Source organism: Balaenoptera borealis, assembly GCF_965194805.1.
Source record: "Balaenoptera borealis genome assembly, contig: HAP1_SCAFFOLD_1819, whole genome shotgun sequence".
Lineage (NCBI taxonomy): Eukaryota > Metazoa > Chordata > Mammalia > Artiodactyla > Balaenopteridae > Balaenoptera > Balaenoptera borealis.
The window spans coordinates 26,521-46,490 of NW_028122430.1; the positions used below are offsets into that span (position 1 = coordinate 26,521).

Genomic DNA, 19,970 nt, shown 5'->3' on the forward strand with positions numbered 1-19,970 from the left:
CTGTTAAGTTGACAGTGTTTTGACCTCTGGATCAGTGGGTTTCATGCTGTCACAGGCTTTTGGTCTGTTTGAAATTTAAGCATAAGTAGATGCTATATTTACTCACATTTCCCTAGCCTTCCTCATCTTTTCCCTTGCTACTTTTCTCCCTAAAATATGAGTTGAAACACATAGAATTATTTTCCTTGTTACTCAGATAATTCCTCCTGTCTACAAAGAGGGTGCCAAGCCCTAGGGCTCTCTGAATCCTTACCAGGGCCCTGGTGTACCCCGTTCCCCCTTCCTCACAGCCTGCGTTGGAGGCCTATCCTTCAATTTCTGTGCCAGGATTGGGCAGAGAAGGGTGCAATACAGGTAGCTGTCAAGTTATGAGTGTGATTACCTTTCAGCTTTATTTTCAGCTTTCTCATGTTACCTGAGTATTGAAAAATAATATTTTACTTTAAAAAGTAGCAGTTCGCTGGGCAAATGAGTCTGCCCCAGACTAGAAATTAGCCGCTTATTACCTAAGTACTGCAAACGTTTTCCATTTTCAGATGACATAAGTAAACTGTCAAAAGACACATGAGACTATTTAAGTGCATTTTATTATACTGTTTTCTGTTCAGAAGCAGGTACTGTCATGTTAAACTGCTTTATCCTGTCGAAAGTAGCCTCAACTTGTATAGTAGAGAGTTAGAGTTTTAAGATACATTTTCGTTTCTTTGATTTAAAACAACGAAAAAAAGGACAGTCAGATTCTTGTAGACCACAGAGAAATCCTGGCCTGCCCCCATGCTCAAACGCATTTCCCCAGATCCAGAGAGCGTGTGTCATTACTGTGAATTCCCAGTATCCCAGAGAAGCTAATGGCATCTGCTCCTCTGTGCTTAGAAGATCCGTCACCGTTGTCTCAGGAAGCAGAGAGGACACATTATCTAAAACAGGGGCGGTGGATAAAACTGGAGGGAGAACAGTTAGGTAAACCCTAAAACTATTGCAATCACGCAAGTATCCAGGAAGAGAACGTCTGCAGTCCAGACAGCTTGCTTGTTCTCAAAATGGAATGGAGTGGGAGCAGGTAAACGGAAACATCGGAGTCAGCACAGTATGTGCACAAATATATATGCATCTGTGTGTACAAACTAAAGATTAGAACTTCATCTGATGTGATTTCCCAGGGACTGAATTCTCCCGTTTCAGCAGTATGGAAGCATTGTGATTTGGGGCTGTAGCCCACTCCGGCTCCCACTCTCGCCTGTACTTCTGTGCCTAAAGTGGGTGAGGAGCCTCAGCCCATGGAAATGGCTGAGTGCAGATTCCTGTAGCTCATCAGTGGTGGAGGGGGCAGGGAGGGCAGAGGCTGCCACCCGCTCTCACAGAGCCCTGGGGCCACAAGGAGCGCCCCGCTGCACAGTGCAGTGTGAGGGGAATGCGTCCCCTCTCCAAGGACTGGTGCGAGAGAGGTCGCTATTGAAACGTTGGTAATTAGGTGACCTTGTCACTCTAAAGCATTTTTCATAGTCTTTGCAGTCAGACATTTCTGTCGTAAAGAGCACTTTAATTAACAGAACCTCTTCTTGAATACTTTTGATACTTATTTTAGTTGACCTGCTAGTAACAGAGCCCCTTCCCCCACCAGCCCGTCCATAACTATTTATATAGTTACGTGAGTTACAAACACACAGGCATCCAGTAGGGGAGCATGTTTAAGTAATTCATGGTGAATTTTATGTGTATCGTGAAGGGGGTGTGTTAACATGTCTTGATGAGATCATGTGAAACTTCTCTTCAGCTTTTAGGGAGCACATACTTTGTCTCCTTTTTAGATCTCCTGTTTTATTTTTGTTGCTGTCTCTCCCTATAATAAAAGTGGTAGAACCACATCACTCTCCGTGAAGGAGAAGCTGCGGAGGTGGGATAGGGGGTGGCCTGTAACCCTGACAGCGGTCCTCTGGCCTTCACGTGCATTTGCCCGGCGGGGGGGTGGTGGTGGTGGTGGCATTTTTGCTTGTTTATTCCTTGTGACCCCCATCCTACTCCTCCCTTGGCCTTGGAATTAATTATTCAGAGCCCAGTTCAAATCCCGGTTCTTCCACCTCATAGCTGTGAGGCCTTGGCAAGTTTCTTAACTTCTCTAACCCTCATTTCCTTGTCTGTAAACTGGAGATAATATTATCCACTTCGTAGGTTATTATGAGCATCAGATGAGGTGATGTATCGAAGTTTGTCTGTTTAAAGGACCTAGTTCACCGCTTGGCTTAGAGTGGAATGGGCTCAATACATATGATAAACATAAAATGTTTTGACTTGAGTGTAGAAAACACTGGTTTTATTCCTAAGTAAGTACAAGACATTCTGAGATGTCTGTGGAAATTCAGACATTATAATTCACTGCCTGGGATGAATGACGGTGTGGTAAAAGCGAATAGAAGACCTTCGTTTAAAGAAGCAGACTACCTGTGATAATGTAGATGTCACCAGGATCTTAAAATTAATGCATCTGTTGATTGGTTTTCATTGCTGTGGCTTGTTTTAACCTTTGGGATATGTGTTAGAAAAGGAATGCTATTTTTAAATGATGCTTAACCTCATCAAAGCTGCCTGTAATGTTCTTATTTTGTGACTGCAATAAACATTTTATGGGATAAAATTTGTATTTTAGTCCTTTCAGGAGAGAACCAAGAAAGAGTTTTCAAGTGAGTTTCTGATTTTTCTTAGTTTAGGTTCCTCAGAAGTTTAAACCTTAATTTGTTTGATGCAATAGCTAAAAGAATAAAAATCTTTTGAAAATGTCTTAATTCTGTTGTCATTACAAAAGGTTGTTTCAGTTTTAGCTGGAGTCTGTATTTTGAGGCTTTCTTTAACTGACTTTAATAAAAATTACATATTTTAGAAGATAGTAGTAAGATACTTGTTGCACGAATGTCCAGATAGTATTCAGACACATTTTGTCTTCTGCTATGTTAGGTTTATTTTTGGAATGGAAGTAATTGAGTCCTCTATTTATATTTACTTTAAGTTTTTTGTGTTTTAAAAATATGCCATGTTTAGTGCTTATATCTAAGGGGATGAAAAATATGTAGCATGTTTCAGTTTTTCCTGGTTAGTTAATGGTGTAGAGCCCTTTCCAAAGAGAATTTCAGTCTCAGTTTTAGTTTATATGTGATTAGATTTTAAGCTCTATGAAGTTTCAATTTAATATCTGAATTTATGTATCTAAACTTGGTTCATTGGTTTTAATCATAAATCATAACGTTCAGTTCATCCATTTAGGAAACCAATTCATGTGCAAAAAAGAACAACTGATTGCTGTGGCCATTCTTTTTGCATTCCTGTATTTCAGATCTCAAATAACTGAAGTGAAAAAAATAAAAAAAAAGAAAGAAAGCTGGATTAGCCACTAATTAATTTTTATTATTTTGAAGAAACTTTTTTGAGTTGTGAGAACTCTACTGTCAAGATAGATGCCCATAAACTTGTATTTTAAAGTTAATTATACATTAAAGTAGATTTACTATCATACTTTATAAGGATACCTCTTCTTCACACTAAAAAAAAAAAATGTAAAAGTAACAAAATTGGAAGTCTACCTAATGCTAACAGTCTCTTCACATCGTACTGAGGGATGAGCGTGACTGCATATTGTTTGTATTTTACAGGGCCATTTTACATTGACCATTTAACTTGTAAGTTTGCTTTTTCTTTGGAAATCAATTATCGTAGTATTTGAAATGACCACTGTATACTTATTTTGAGGTTTAACCAAGCTTCTTTGCATATTAGAAAATACTTCGTAGGACCAACCCTGTTTCCCCCTTTGGTTTATTTAGAAGACTTGCACTGTCTGCCAGATGCTGCTTCCTAACCAGTGCAGTTACGCATCTCATCAGAGAATCCACCAGCACAAATCTCCCTACACCTGCCCCGAGTGCGGGGCCATCTGCAGGTCGGTGCACTTCCAGACCCACGTCACCAAGAACTGTCTGCACTACACGCGGAGAGTTGGTTTTCGGTCAGTATATCGTTCATTTCTGTGCAAATAAAGCTGATTCACGCCTGAGGGTACAAGGTTCTGAGTGGTCTGTGCACATCGTTTTCAGGGTCATACAGTGATACCTCGATTAACAGATCCTCTGGGAACCTGGCTCATTTATAGTCGAGTTGATCTGTGTGAATCCTGCAATGTGGTATTGACTCTGGTCCACACGAAGCCGAGGGTCAGTGGGGCCCATCCTTCCAGGCAAAAGTGTGCAGGTGGCAAGGTTTGGCTTTGATTGACTGTTAGAGCCTTTATACTTTCTGCACGCTTTCTAGCGTCCTTCTGTTGTCATGCTCTCTGCATTTTAACCCCTGCAAGAATGCAGTGCATTTCTGTACCTCTGAATACTTCCTCTCATCAAAACAGAAAGGGTGTGGATGGTCCCTTACTTTTATCTTGTCTTGTTGAAGGATTGGGTGTATGTCCTTTCCTACCACCGCTCGTTGTGGAAGAGCCTTCCACCCCAGATCACCTTCCTTTATTCCTTCTTCTCCATTACCTGAGTCCAGGCTTCTCCCTCATCTCTGCACATCTTAACCGTGACCCCTTTCACTGCCTCTTAATATTCTCAGATGTGTCTTTTACAACATCTGACAAAGCTAATGTTAGTTTAGTCTTTTACAACATCTGACAAATCTAAATGTTAGTTTAGTATTGAGTGATGATGCATTTGAACTTGATCCTCCACTTTGTGACCTTCTGAAATGCATTCCTGTACCTTTTAGAAACATTTTATTCCTGTATATTTTGACCCAATGAAGGTCCACCAAGAAAACATGCCATTGATATACAGTGTCTTTGTTAATAGAGGTATTACTGTATTCTGTATGTATCTTAAACTTGAACATTTGGTCACCTGGTATTGTTAATGTTAGACTGTTAATATACAATGATTTTTTTTTTTTAGTTGTGATACAGATATGATGTTTTATAAAAACAAAGGCCAGTCGGTATGATTTAAAAGTTTTATTTCAGTTAAATTTACGTTATGGCATCACCAATTTCTAGGTGGTTCAGTCCATTTTTCTAACACTAAGACTTATTTCACATTTTTATCTCATGCCTCCAAACCTGTGATGCACAGATGTTTAATGGATTGGCAACTACCCTAGTAGAAAACCTTTGGTTTGGAAATTTAGAAACCAGGGTTTTTGTACCAGTTCTGCTCCTCATTGTGTGGTAATTCATGTGTTCTTTGTGCCTTGGTGCCCTGTCTGTAAAATTGGTGTGATGTTTGCCTCCTTCTCTGTGGGTATGTTATAGAGTAAAACAGGATAATCCAAAAGCATGCTAAGTGCTTAAGAGGAGTGTTCCACATTGAAGGTGCTCTTGATTCCACAGAATTCATACACAGTGATACTTTGGTTCTTATCCCATGTTTTGAAACTCTTATTACTGGATTCTTTATTTAATATAGAACTTACAAGTGCAGTTCTTTTAACGGATGCCAATTTCCTCAGATATTTATAGTTGATTTTTCTAATATAATGAAAGTAAACTTAAGTTGGAATGAATAAAGGAAGTAAGACTCCTATAATGCTAGCTATTCCTGGTATCTTTTCTAAATTAAAACAAAAGCTCTGCCGGCAAGCTAAAAGTAATTAACTCAACTTGGAAAAGACCATCCCTTGCTTTGCTTTTCTTTTTTTTCCCCCCTCATTCACAGAGTTGCTTAAATTTGGCACTTTGAATTTTTACTAAAATTTCTGTGTTTAGTATAGACTTTTTTTCTTGCATTTGAGGGTTACAAGAGCTATAAAAACACTATGTTTGTACGTTCTGAAGTTTAGTTCATGTTTACCTCTTTAGGTAATAGAACAGAATTTGACCTGAGTTTTTTTCCTGTTGTTTCAAATAATGGTCCAGTCTGCTACTTGTCTGGGGTTTAGCAGCCCCTTGACCTTGTACATTTTCCCCTCCTTTTTTGGCTTTATAGTTTTTCCAATTAAAAATTTTATTTTATTTTTAGCCAGAGGAGCATCTCTAGCATGGCTCCCAGCCTGACTTTGTCTCTTTGGGTTTAGTGTGCCTTGTTTACTCTCTTCCTGATCATATTGCATCTCCCAAATATTGAGGGGGTCATTTCTAGCTTCTGGTTGATTTGGTAAAAGTCATTTATTTCTCTGAATTTTTCTGCTTCTTGATCCATTAGATCTGCATCTAGAAAGGGGAATTATAGGATTGTATACTGTAAAAATTTTTTTTTAATGAAGAGAAACATAATTGGTACCCAGAACACACAGGGCTTCAGCTATATTAAATACTTATTAATAGACTGGATTTTTAGTAGCATTAGGATGCGGTATGAACCCTTCACATTCTCCTTCTATTTTTCTATCTTATTTGCATTCCATATTGGCCTCTTTTCTTCCACTTGTAGGCAGATATTTTGCAACTTTCTTTCAGGTTCTTTTAAATTTTTCTACTTTCTTTCCTCACATCAAGGGGAGGGGGGTGCTTTCCCTTGGCCTCCATGAGGCTCTTTGGACCAAGCCTTAGCAACCTCCTTTATCAGCTCTAGGTTCTCTAACCTCCTGCTTATTTTCTTAGAGATTAAATCTTCCTCTCACTCCAGGCGACTTCAGAGAAACAGCCCTTCCTTGGTGTTTTGCCCTTTGAATACACCTTTGTACTCTTGATGGGGAAAATACTTTATGATTCACGATGTAGCAGATTCTTTTGTTTAATAGTTAGTAACCCATCTATTTTTGTTTTGTGTGATCTTCCTCTTTCATAGGAATTACTGGCTTCTAGGGTTGGGAAGGACTAAAAAATTATCTAGTCCAACTCTTCTCATTTAACAAATGAGAAACCAGCCCAGAGAGGGTCAGTAACCTGTTCAAGACAACCCAAGTTCTAGTTAACTCAAAATTGTTTCAGTGCGCTTGGGTGACTTTATTGCCTAAAACAGTAGGTCAAGTAGATAGGACAGAGGAGCTTTCTGTATTTATTCTCCTATATTCAGTGCTTTTAATGTATATGCTGCTGAACATGATGCCTTAAGTCATTTAAAATGCTAAGGCATTAATTATGATTTTTATGAAATGCCCGCAAAGCTTAACATGGCATGCTTTATAGAGCACATGTCATTTAGAGTGTGTCACTCCTGTACGACTTTGGAAGCTGCTCCTTGAATTTGGAGGGAGGTTCTAAGAACAGAAGTGTCTTAGGTTCACGTTGACGCCATCGAGCGCTGCCCTTGGAAGGCAGCCCCAACTGCAGTCTTCCTCCCCCAGGTCAGCTCTCACATTCACACCCAGGACACGTCTGCCAGGTGTGTGAAAGGTCTACCCCTGCAGACCCTCGAGGGTCGACAGAGAGACCACTCTCAAATAATTTTCAGGTGTGAACAAAGAAGGAAGACTGGGTGATAAATGGGTGGGCTGTAAGTGGTGCTGGGAGTCATTGCATGAGAAGGGTGCGGCTGGGGAGAAGTGTCTCCAAGTTCTAAAGTGTGTTTCTGTAGGACTAGATTTGAGTGATTTGATTTGATTATTGATTATTGATTTGATTATTATTTCTAACAATCATCAGATTATTAGAAATTCAAGAAGAGGTTAGATAGAGAGGCAATTTACATAGGGAGGTTGGTTTTTCAGACGTTCATCTTTCATGTCATTTGTTAAACAAATGTAAATGTACTTAAATTGAATTTCCAGGAGACAAACACACTAGGTGGTTGACCTTCCCTGTAGCCTCCAGGAACGTTCAGTGCCTCAGTGTGGTCAGGACACAGTGGCTATGGCTTCGGAGCCAGTACTCATTCTTTCCTCTGGGTCCCTGTGTCGATGGCATATAGGATTAGATAGCAAAGGTTTCTTCCATTGGGTATTGGGGATGGGTGGGAACCTCAGAATCCAGCGTGCGGGAGTCCTCTCAAAGCCAGCAGTCGTAGGGTCTTGCTGTGCTGCTGGCCTTGACATGGCCCCATGGTCCATTGGTCTCACCACAGCCTGGAGTCTGGATGTTCATTCTTAGAAACTTTAAAGATGCTCAAAAAACAGTCCATTGGAGTTTTGTTTTTCTTCTTCATGATCTTCCTTCTCAAATACATAAAAATAATTTCATCTGTTATAAACAGAGAAAAACCCACACGCTTAAGAAAGCCATTAAGAACCTTAAAGGGCTATTTGTTCATTTTACCCAGTTGTACACAGTTAAGTTATACATGTTTAGTGGTCTCGTGCTAACGACTGTGTGTTTCTTTTCTAACAGATGTGTGCATTGCAATGTTGTGTACTCTGATGTGGCCGCACTGAAGTCTCACATTCAAGGTTCTCACTGTGAAGTCTTCTACAAGTGTCCTATTTGTCCAATGGCGTTTAAGTCTGCCCCAAGTACACATTCTCATGCCTACACGCAGCATCCCGGCATCAAGATAGGAGAGCCAAAGTAAGTCATGCTGCCTTTCGACTTTTACCCCACTCCTTTATTAGTAATTTAGAAGAGGTTGTAGTTCTGTGGGATATAATTTAAGATATGAAAAATTATGCCACTGTGCAGATTTTGACACTCTGTGAAGTATAGCTCATAACTCCCTAAACCTTTCAGTCCTGTCCAGGGGAAAATCTTTGTCCTAAAATGTCACTTACTATTTATGCTCTTGTCATCAGTTTCTGCTAAACAAGTGAATGTTTATCATTTTTGTTCTTTTTCTTAAGATGATTTTAATAGGTTCTTGGAAGACTGTAAAAAACTGTGCTCTTTCAATTTTCATAGTTTCTTATAGTATACACTTTTCACAGTAACATGTATAAGATGAAGTCAACTTAAGACACTGGTCCCTGCATTTAACTTCATAGCCGATGTAAATCCTTGATTAGTAAAAAGTAAATTTCATTTTTTGCTTGATCTCGCTCTTAATTTTGTCAGTGTTTGCCTTGTTGAGTCTTTAATCCTGAGGTGGTGTTTCAGCAGGCAGTTACGGGCTGCCCGCCTGCAGTGGTGGCCAGCTTAGCAAAGACAAGGCAGTGAGGGCGCTGGGGTCAGAATCCTGCCGCCACCCACCAGCTGAGTGACCTTGGGCCGGCACTGACCCCTGTAAAGTGAGGGTCATGCTTATGTCGCCGGGTTTGTGTGAGGATAAAGCAGGGTGAGGTCTTTAAAATGCACGGCACGTGGCCCCTCTCTCTGGCGCACGGAGGGCCCGTAGCCTCGGCTCCTTCCCTGCTTCCTCGGTCCCTGGATGTGCACACAGCCCTGGATCAGATGCCCGGCCTGATGTTTACTTTCTTCCTGTGTTGTTTGTGGCAGTGTGGAATTTGATAATTATGTGAGGCTAGATTTGCTGCCTCAAACCTATTGGTGTGTTTTGTCTAAACTCTATAATCAAGGAAGTATTGGGGGAAGATATGTGGATATGCCGTATTATGTATGTCTGGCTTTAATGTAGCATTTAGTTTGGGGGACATGTCATTGGCTAAACATGATAGAAGTGACTCTGTTTACTAAAAAACTATGAGAAAATGGAATTTTATTCTAATAGGACCTTCATTCTGATCTTTGTAGATCTTCAAAATGAAACACATTACAAATTAGGGGATCCACATACGACTTGGTGTCTTGACTCCGAAGACAGACATTAGTGAAACATCAGTTAAACAGCCTTCAGTGTTCCTGGTCATCAGCCTTTTGGACACTAGCATAGTCTGCCCTACCCCCTACTCTCCCCACCCCAACCCCCCGGTGAATATAGTTTTTGACTTGGTTTTTTTATTCAAGTAAATAAAACTTTATTCACTGGAATGTGCATGAAATCTGGAACAGTAGTTGTTACCTGGGAATACAGCACAGCAAACGATTAAAGTAAACTAAAACAATATTCCTCAAATTTGAGTAATGTATAGGAAAATAATCATTCCAGTATTTTCTTAAAAACTTTTCTCTACTACAATGGTTTTTTTAACAAGTGCAAGCCCAAAGATAGTCATTAATGATTGAGTTTTAAACTATAAAACTAAAACAGGGCTTCCCTGGTGGCACAGTGGTTGGGAATCCGCCTGCCAGTGTGGGGGACACGGGTTCGAGCCCTGGTCTGGGAAGATCCCACATGCTGCGGAGCAGCTGGGCCCGTGAGCCACAACTACTGAGCCTGTGCGTCTGGAGCCTGTGCTCCGCAACAAGAGAGGCCGCGATAGTGGGCGGCCCATGCACCGCGATGAAGAGTGGCCCCCGCTCGCCACAACTAGAGAAAGCCCTCGCACAGAAACGAAGACCCAACACAGCCATAAAAATAAATTAATGAATTAAAAAAAAACAAAAACAAAAAAACTAAAACAAATTTACAGGTGAAATACAACAAAACTCCCAGACCAGTGAACACAGTTAACAGCATTAATTCAGGGAAATGAGTCAAGTCCTCACTGCAGCAGCAGGTGCTGCTCCTCGGGCCCTGTGATTGTCACCCTGTACTACAGGTGCCACCTTTCCCTATGCACACTCCTATAAAGCCTGGCTTCCTGTGCCATGCTGGAAGCTGGTCGGCCTACATTTGACCCAGAAGCTTTCGTTTGACGTTAGATCTCTGTTCTGTTAAAGTTAGCGCCACATAAATAAGTAGCTCCCACGCCGGTAGAATGTCAGGCATGAAATCTCCCAGCAGTCTTTGGTTAACAGGTGGTTTTATGCAAATGACTCAAAATTATGCAGATGATTTACGTTAATTTTTAAAGATCAATATAAAAATCCCACCTCCCATTTTCATTAGAGAATATATGGCAGTCTGAAAATATACCCATGAAGACCTGCAGTCCCAGCACCTCAACTTGAAAAGCACAACATAAGATTTTTATTTCACAGATGTTTATGTAGTGATTATTATGTGCAGGTACCATTCCAGTGCTTTGTTTCTTGTTTTCCAGTGTGTGGTCAGGCATGTTTCCCTGCTGTGTCAAAGGGAACTTTGAATACCCTTTAATCTTTTCTGGGTAATTTAAGATCATTTTGAATGTCCACTACTAGATTTTATGGTGATACAGTCTTGTGACTGTTTTTATATCTTCCTTGACGTCTGATTAACCAGCTGTTTCTTTGGCTGCTTTTCCCTCCCTTCTATTTGCCTCTTCTAAATGTCTATAAATAGAGCAATGAGGACTTCAAAGTGAAGAATTGTATGAGACGGAGTTGTTCTTTTTTTGTTTTGTTTTGTTTTTTTAAAGAATCTGAGTGCCCTCATCCATGGCAGTCCTGGGTCTCCTATCATTAGTGCTCAGCTGATTGCTATGTGGTTGAATATGGGCCCTGAATCCAGATTATTCGCTCTGCCATTTACTGGCAAGTTGTTTAATTTTTTATGTCTCAGTTTCTTTTCTTTTCTTTCTTTCCTTTTTTAAAAAAAATATTTATTTATTTATTTATTTATTTATTTATTTATTTGGTTGCGCTGGGCAGGCTCCTTAGTTGCGGCTCACCAGCTCCTTAGTTGTGGCACGCGGGCTCCTCAGTTGTGGCATGCGAACTCTTAGTTGCGGCACGTGGGATCTAGTTCCCTGACCAGGGATCCAACCCGGGCCCCCTGCTTTGGGAGTGCAGAGTCTTAACCACTGCGCCACCAGGGAAGTCCCAAAAGACAGAGTTTTGGAGCAAGTTCCTAAGAAATAAAACAGTACAAAACTACAGTAGCGGTGTGGTGGAGGACTTTGATTCAGACGAAGCTGAATTTAAAGCACGGCCCTGGGATTTACACAGCATCAAGCAGATTCTCTAATCTCTGAGCCCGTGTCCCATCTGTGAGGGGGCAGTGGTGCAGATTCACCTAATGGAGGTGTGGGGACGTGTCCCACTCGGACGGTGCCTTGTACCTGGCTGTACTCACTCAGTGGTGATGGAGGCAGTTGGCAGCAATTCTGAGCTTAGAATCCTTTACTCATGTGTTTTTACGTTTGTTTCAAGGGTAGCACTCTGTCCTGACTGAGGGTGGGTTTTTGGATTTACTTTTTCTTTCCCACCTCTTGTTTTCCTTCCCCTGCCTTCCATCCCCTGCCTCCCCGCCCCTGCAGGTTTTTTTCAGCCGCCTCCTCCCTCCTTTGTTCTAGGCCAGTTATCCTGCTGTTCACTCAGTCTTGCAGTTGGGTCAAGTCAAACTTTTAGGTTCAGCTTTCAAAGTACCTCCACTGCGTCCAGCCACACTGTCCCCAGCATGCTGTGCCCGTGTAGACTCCGCCTTTGTGCGCACTGATCTCCCTGTCTTTTTTTTTTTTTTTTAATAAATTTATTTACTTATTTATTTATTTTTGGCTGTGTTGGGTCTTCGTTGCTGTGCGCGGGCTTTCTCTGGTTGCGTCGAGCGGGAGCTACTCTTCGTTGTGGTGCACGGGCTTCTCATCGTGGTGGCTTCTCTTGTTGCGGAGCACAGGCTCTAGGTGCGCGGGCTCAGCAGTTGTGGCTCGCAGGCTCTAGAGTGCAGGCTCAGTCGTTGTGGCACACGGGCCTAGTTGCCCCACAGCATGTGGGATCTTCCCGGACCAGGGCTCGAACCCGCGTCCCCTGCCTCGGCAGGCAGATTCTCAACCACTGCGCCACCAGGGAAGTCTTGGTCTCCTTGTCTTGAACAAAAGCCCTCCCTCCTCTCTGCGTGCCCGTCTCCCTGTGGTTCTTTCCTGCACTGTAGCAATAGTTGGAGAGTCTGCTCTGTGGTCATGGTCTATCACTATGTCTGTGAAGTTCGTGGTACCCTTATTTGGACTTTTCTTTTTTGACATTAGCACCAGTTTTTAATTTTTTAATCGTTTCTATCCTACAGAAAAGTTGGAAGAACACTGTGGAGAACTCGTGTGTCCCCTTCACCCATATCCCCCAGTTGTTAGTATTTCTGACATTCGCTTCATCCTTTCATTTTCTTCTTTCTGTATCTCTCCCTCTCTTTCTCCTATTTAGGAATAATGGGGCCTCATGACATAAATATATGAGTGTGTTCTGCCTCTCCTCCCCAAAAGGACACTCATGTACATTATTACCACCATCTAGCCTCCCAGCCAGGAACCAGCATGGATCACATTACCATCCAGTTCATAGATCCCATGAAAATTTCTCCAGTTGTTGAGATATTGTCTTTTTTCTTTTTTCTTTCTTTCTGGTACAAAATCCAGTCCAGGAGCACATTTTGCATTTAATTGTCCTGTCCCATCAGCGTGCTTCCATCTGGAGCAGTTGCTCAGTCTTTCCCCCTCTCATCCAGCAGACGATACCGGTCTTGTGTTCTGAGGATGACCCTCCTTCCCGGCCCGTCCCCGCTTTCTCATAGTTGGACGCAGGATACGTACTCTGGCAGGAATCTCCTCATCACATCCCATCGAGGATGCTCACCGCCTACCTGCCCTTCTAGGGATGTTACCCTCCATCATCTAGTCCGGTTGGCAGCGGCTAGATTTCTGCACTGTCAGGTCACCATTTCCCCCTGGTTTTTTTATTTAAAGGATAGCTAATTTTTTATTTTTTTTAATTTTTTTATTTGGCTGCATCGGGTCTTAGTTGAGGCACGTGGGATCTTCCTTGCGGCATGAGGGTCTTTTGTTGCGGCACGCGGGCTCTTCATTGCAGCGCGAGGGCTTAGCTGCTCCGCGGCATGTGGGATCTTAGTTCCCGGACCAGGGGTCGAACCTGCGTCCCCTGCATTGGAAGGCGGATTCTTAACCACTGGACCACCAGGGACGTCCCTTCCCCTAGGTATTTGTTCGTGGTTTGTAGGGTGTATTCCAGTATTACACCAAAAACCTGTTCCTCAGAAAAATGCTGAAGTAAATAGATTATGTCCTGTTTTATACTTTCTCTGCAGTTCAGTAGAAGGCAACAAAGCAAAACAAACAAAACCTGAAAGGAATGTAGCATGACTAAAACAAGCCGTGCCATTTTTCATGAAAGAGTTATTTCTGAAAGTGTAAGAATAGAGTCCTGAGAAAATACTTAGCCCAACTAGTAAGTCTTAGTACTTTTCTTGAGGCTATTCTACTAATTACAGAAAAATCAGGAAATATAAGCAAGCAAAACAATAAAAAATTACCATCCAGCAGAGATGATGATAGTTATATGCCATCTGTTTCTTTTCTATACCCTTTAAACAAATGTGATCGTATCCCACATACTGTCTTGTTACGTTTTTTAATTTGCATGAAGATCATTCCATGTCATTGGTATATGTCCACATCATAATTTTTAAAAATTCATACATTATTGCTCTTATTTAACTACTTACATTACTGGACGTTTGGGTTATTTCCAGCTCTAAGCTATTTCAGACAGTGAGGAAATGCACATCTTTGTCGCACCTGGTAGACTTAATGGTGACACATCATTAATGTACCACCTTTGGGCTGAATGATGAAATCCTGTAAACCTTGTCTGATCTTAAAAAAATCCCCCCTTTCTCCCATCAAGGGTGCTTGTGCTCTGTGCCAGGGTAACTGGCATGTCAGGACCTTCTAAAAGCATGTCACTCACGCCAATTAAATTTATAAATTTCATGTGGAAAAAGAGAAAAAAAAGTTAAATCTATAATTTTGGGGTATAGAAATACAGAGTGAGGTCCAAAGGTACGTGAGAAGTGCTCTCTTAAGAAGACCCTACGAGGAGACAAGTGGTTTCAAGAAGAAAGCCATTCCTTTTTTTTTAACTTTTCTGTGGAAATAGCAAACAAAACCTCAGCTTTTTCTTATGTGGCTCGCACCTTTGGTCAGTGTTTCTCTGCCATTTTCCTAAGCTGCCCTTTGGGATTCTTTGTTCTGGTGCTCCTGGTTCTTCAGAGGAAACACAGGTGTCCCTAGGGCCTCCCTTAAGGCCCAGGACGACCCTATTGGGAAAGGGTGACCTGTGGGCAGATGCGCTCACCAGTGACCCAGCAAATCCCTGGGGGCAAAGGTTGGGAGCGGGGAGGACTCTCTCCCAGAGGACTCTCTCCTGAGGGCCAGAGGAAAGTGTGGATGGATAAAGGAATTATGTCCAGAAGGTTCAGAGCTGCTGAATTATCATAAGGAGGGAAATGGTTATGTTAGGTAGGGAAATGGTTTGTAGGGGACAGGGAGTGGTTTAAACCATTTAGAGCACAGTAGACATTCAGGTGTTGAAGCAACATTTGATTTGTGGATTTCCTTTTATGCGTCTTTATTTTCATGCATAATTGCTTCCTGGTGCAGGGCTTTCATTGTTAAGAACAGGTACAGAAATAGTGACATTCAAGTGTAAAATTACTACTAACTCTGAAAGAAAACTTGCAACAAGTAACAATGTGTTCAGGCATCCAAGATGTGTGGGCCTGCTTAGTTCATCAGTCAAATTCTCTCTCAAGTTAGGGTACCACCATCAGGCTGTGTTCCTTGTCTGATCTTTAAAAAATATTAAAAAAAAAAAAAATCAAGGTTGCTTTTGCTCTGTGTTAAAGTAGCTCACAAGTGAAGACCTTGTAAAAATGTGTCAGTTGTAGCTCTGTGAGTAGTAGAATGATTTTTAAGCAAATGTGGTCCCGTGCCTCTATACCCAAAATGTTAAATTGAGCTGCACTCCAGTGATGCCCTCTGCCTTCGAAAGTTTGTTTCAAAGCTAAACTGCTCTATTCTTTTTATTGTGTGTGTTTGTTCTTGCTGCTTCTGCCTCCTGAATTCTTGGATGTGAAGTAGTGGTTCCTTTGGCCTGAGAGATGAGGGCTGACTGACATTTCCCTGCACCTCTTCTGTTTTAGAATAATATATAAGTGTTCCATGTGTGACACTGTATTTACCCTGCAAACCCTGCTGTATCGCCACTTTGACCAACACATCGAAAACCAGAAGGTGTCTGTTTTCAAGTGTCCAGACTGTTCTCTCTTATATGCACAGAAGCAACTCATGATGGACCATATCAAGGTGTGTGCGCATCTCTTATGTCCTTTAAATGAACCGCAGATCCATTCATTGGTCATAAATCAAGGCTGAGCTGCAGATTACGGTAAAGCATGTGCTCTGTCGAAGGAAGGGATGGACGCCGGTCGTTGGTAATGAGCAATTTACAACATGCTGTCGTCACGAGTTCACTTAACTGAGGGATGCTTTTTATTCCCGAGCCCTGGTCTGCATACCATGAAAAATCAAAGCAAAGTAACAAATGCATGCCCTGACTTTAAAAGAATAATCAAGCTTTAGGGTTTTTTTCCCCCCTATATGTGAAAATGAAGGCTGTGAAGTTTACTTTTTTGAGAACTTGGTGTTATGTAGGCTTTAGAAATAGACAGGGACTCTGATGAATTATGTTAATTTGTATAAATATTGGTGTGTTTAGAAAAATGAAGGTTTTCCCTTGAAATTACTTAAGCAGTTAAGTTTGCATTATAATTGATGCCCTGGATCTTGTAGTCTTTTTTCTTTTTAAATCAAGTTTGCATGTAAACTGACAGTGAAATGTCCAGGATACAGCACAGTATCTGGCACCTGCTGGGTGTTCAGTTAATGAAACGAATAAATGTCCAGTTTGGACGACCCACTCTCCAGTCCCCAAAAGGGGCACCTAAATCTCTTTATAGCCTTTTAAGCTCACTAAGGACAGAGCTTAGTCCTCGCCTCTTAACTGTCCACTGTGAGAGGTTAAGCAGTTTGATTCCTGTGTCATCAGGAGATAATATCCATCGGCTCTCAGAGATTAAAGTGACTTCTTTTTAAAAAGAGAAACAACAAACCCAATATTATCATGAACTCAATCTCTCTTTCTCTTAGTTTTTCTGTTTTTAAATGTATTATACAGAAAAGGTCAGTTTAAAGAGCAAACCAAGTCTCTAAATTATTCTAACCTCATGTTAGTTAAATGAACGGACTCTTAATTCTTGAAAGTTCCCGTGTTGAGTGTATATGAGCTCACAGAGCATAACTGCCTACTGCAAAGGGCTTAAAACCTCTCAGAGAGGCCACTCACTAGAAGCCAGGTGAAGGTAGTGATGGCGTGGCATTACTAGGGCGAATAAAATGCATAGGAGAAGTGTTTCATCATTCTCACTTTAAGTACAATAAAATCCTCTTAAGATGTTTTAAAGATTCTTACTAAAATTACAAAATTATCTTGACAATAAATATTTAATGAATGATGAGGAAAAACTACATACTGCTAATAAAAACGCAGGGACATTGGAATTAGACCCAGATATTTTAAATGTACGATATGCGGGTTGGGTGGGGTGCGAGGAAAAGAAGAAAAGTTGCTTCTTAAGAGGCTTTTAAAAGGTATTTGCTTTCTGGAACTCATGTAACATCTGGAAGTGGGGTCATCCGACTTTGTGGTTAGGGTCTTCCTTGTGTTAATAGTGAATTTGGAGGAATACAGGGTTCCAAGAAATAGAGACTGAAGAAGACTGGTAAAACCCTGTGGCCACAAGGATGAGAGAATTGTTTTTATTCATCCGAACCTCCACGAGACTCCATGATACAAAAACAGTGGGAATGCTCTCTTATGTTCTGATTTCAAGTATGTTCTATATGTTCAAAAATATTATCCTGCCTTTATGTGTTTGGGGCTGGGTAAGAATAAAGATAGTTTCAGGGGCACCCTGTTTTTTTTTTTTTTTTAAATGTATGTATATATCTAGCTTGTGAATTTATTTACATTGTCTAATACCAGCACTGTTCAGTTTTTCATGAGGAAGAAATTAAGAGAAAGGAGCCCAGGAACCGTATTTCTCTACATACATATTTATTTAGAGGTAGATTTTTATTTGCCCAGTTTAATCCAATTTGTATCATTTCTTGGTTCCACCACAGTGTGGATGTATTCGCTGTGTGGGACCCCTGTGCTCCGTGTTGGCATCTGCATTTAAAGTAAACCTTCAAGTTATGGTCATTCAGGTTTTTTATTGTTGCAGGAGCTAAGGAAGCATTAATTCCAGAAGAATTAAGTTGTATTTCTTTTATTAAAAAAAGACATTCATCCTTAAAAAATAATTTTATTTTTACTTAAAATATAAAAACAAAAGGAGTAAATCAGAAATTCTCATTTCTGCACACATTCCATTGCTCTGTGGTCACAGCAGAACTTTTTGCTGCTTTTCTGGAGTTTCTATAGCATAAGGCTATCTTAGAATACTTTGATATTTTACCCTCTCTTCAACTTTTTAGTTAGTAAAAGTGCATTTGCCTAGAACCTTATGAAAAGTATATCAGAAGATTTGGGGTTTGTTTTCTTTGGGTTTTAAATGGTTAAAAATGTAAAAATTTGGCTTCTGTTTTGAAAAGGACCATTTTAAACACAGAGGCCTCTGCACTGCATGGTGGAAAAGAAGCAAATGCACAGTTTTTGGTGTCAAGAGATGACATCTCTCCCCAGATTTTCTCTTTGCAAAGGCACATTAGACATTCAGCCCAGGCCCTTTTCACAGCCCAGTTTAACGATTGTCTGGGGAGACCTATATATAACCTCTGCTCATGAGGAAATTATAGAAGCCCCATTTTTCCCTCTGGGGTGAGACAGTATTGAAGAAGGTTGGTTAATTCTTGGTACAGTTTAGAGAAGAGCCTGCTTTGAGAAAGTATGCTGGTGAGTTCGCCAAAGGAACAGCTTCTTACTGAACACTCAGAGTAGGGAGCTGAGGTCTGTGCGGTGTGAGTCTCTGTGGCCCAGGGCACTAGCCCTGCTAACACGAGTTAGGACGCGTCCTGCTGTCTTTCTGAAGATTCAAGAACTCAGAGGATACTGATAAGAGACGGCCCCATCCAAAGATAACTTGTAAATTGAGGCACAGACATATTTGCTTGCTTGCTTTTTTTGGACTCCAGGCTTCTAGAACACAAACAAAACAGAAACCAAAGTGAGGTCTTCAGGATCAAATTGCACTAGTTTTACGCCAGTGGAATTTGAAATCCTGTGAGTTTAAGTTGAGGCTATGGAGGCTACTATGTTAATGATAATAAACAGGCAATTTAGAAAGGCTTTTTGAGCAGCTACTGTGTATAGTTCACATGTCTGGGTGCTATCAGTAAGAAGCGATGGATTGGGATAGGGGTAGAGAGATTAAAATTACCCAAAATCCCCCCAGCAAAAACCCAAACTGTGAGAAGTATTTCAAGAATGTGAAAGACATTCAAGGGAGGGAGAAAGGTTTGCTATTAACACATTGGTCTCAGGTGTTTGTTAAAGTTGGTTAGCTAAGGGTTTTGAAACCCTACCAGTATATTAGACTATTTAAACATTTCTGAGTAGATGTGAAAGTAAAATGTTCTTCCCCAGAAGTGGTCTGTGGTAGAGGGGACTCACTCTGGTACATTGGGGGATGACAGAGTGCCAGGAATGATTTGGACTCAATACAGAAGTCTTTCTTTTCAAATTTTAAAATGGCACAAGCAAATAAGCTTTAAAAAATTATTTGGAACAAGAAATGCATAACTTAGAGCAACTATAAAAGTTAATACTCCTTTATTTCTTTTTATGTGTATATTTTGCTTAGATTTTCATCTTGCTGTATTAAGAAATATTTCTGAGTGAAAATAAAATTGTACTGAAATGTCTATAATGTAGTAAGATAGTCCACATGTGCTTTCTTTTAGTGGTGTGACTTGTGAAAGATATTTCTTTTCTTTTTATAACATAGTCTATGCATGGAACATTGAAAAGTATTGAAGGGCCTCCAAACTTGGGTATAAACTTGCCTTTGAGCATTAAGCCTACAACTCAAAATTCAGCAAATCAAAACAAAGAGGACACCAGATCCGTGAACGGGAAAGAGAAATTGGAAAAGAAATCCCCATCACCCGTGAAAAAATCTTTGGAACCCAAGAAAGTGGCCAGTCCTGGGTGGACGTGTTGGGAGTGTGACCGGTTATTCACGCAAAGAGATGTTTACATTTCCCACGTGAGGAAGGAGCATGGGAAGGTAAGTGACTAGTGAAATCCTCCCTGTCAGTGTAAGGAGGACACTCCAAGACGTGGGTGCTTGCTTGGCTCTGCTGGTAATTAGTAGGATGACCTCGAAAATCACTCATTATCTCTGAGCCTCAGTTTCTTAATC

General features: G+C 41.0%; 1 protein-coding gene across 3 annotated transcripts in view; it reads left to right on the plus strand.

Moving 5' to 3' along the window:
• ZNF532 (zinc finger protein 532) overlaps positions 1-19,970 on the plus strand; it is a 66,239-nt gene that overhangs the window by 17,685 nt on the left and 28,584 nt on the right. For all 3 annotated transcript variants that reach the window (XM_082409332.1, XM_082409331.1, XM_082409330.1), the window contains exons 3-6: positions 3,813-3,994; positions 8,237-8,413; positions 15,690-15,852; positions 19,554-19,835. In XM_082409332.1, coding sequence (XP_082265458.1) covers positions 3,813-3,994; positions 8,237-8,413; positions 15,690-15,852; positions 19,554-19,835 — 804 coding nt within the window. The remainder of the gene's footprint in view (positions 1-3,812; positions 3,995-8,236; positions 8,414-15,689; positions 15,853-19,553; positions 19,836-19,970) is intronic.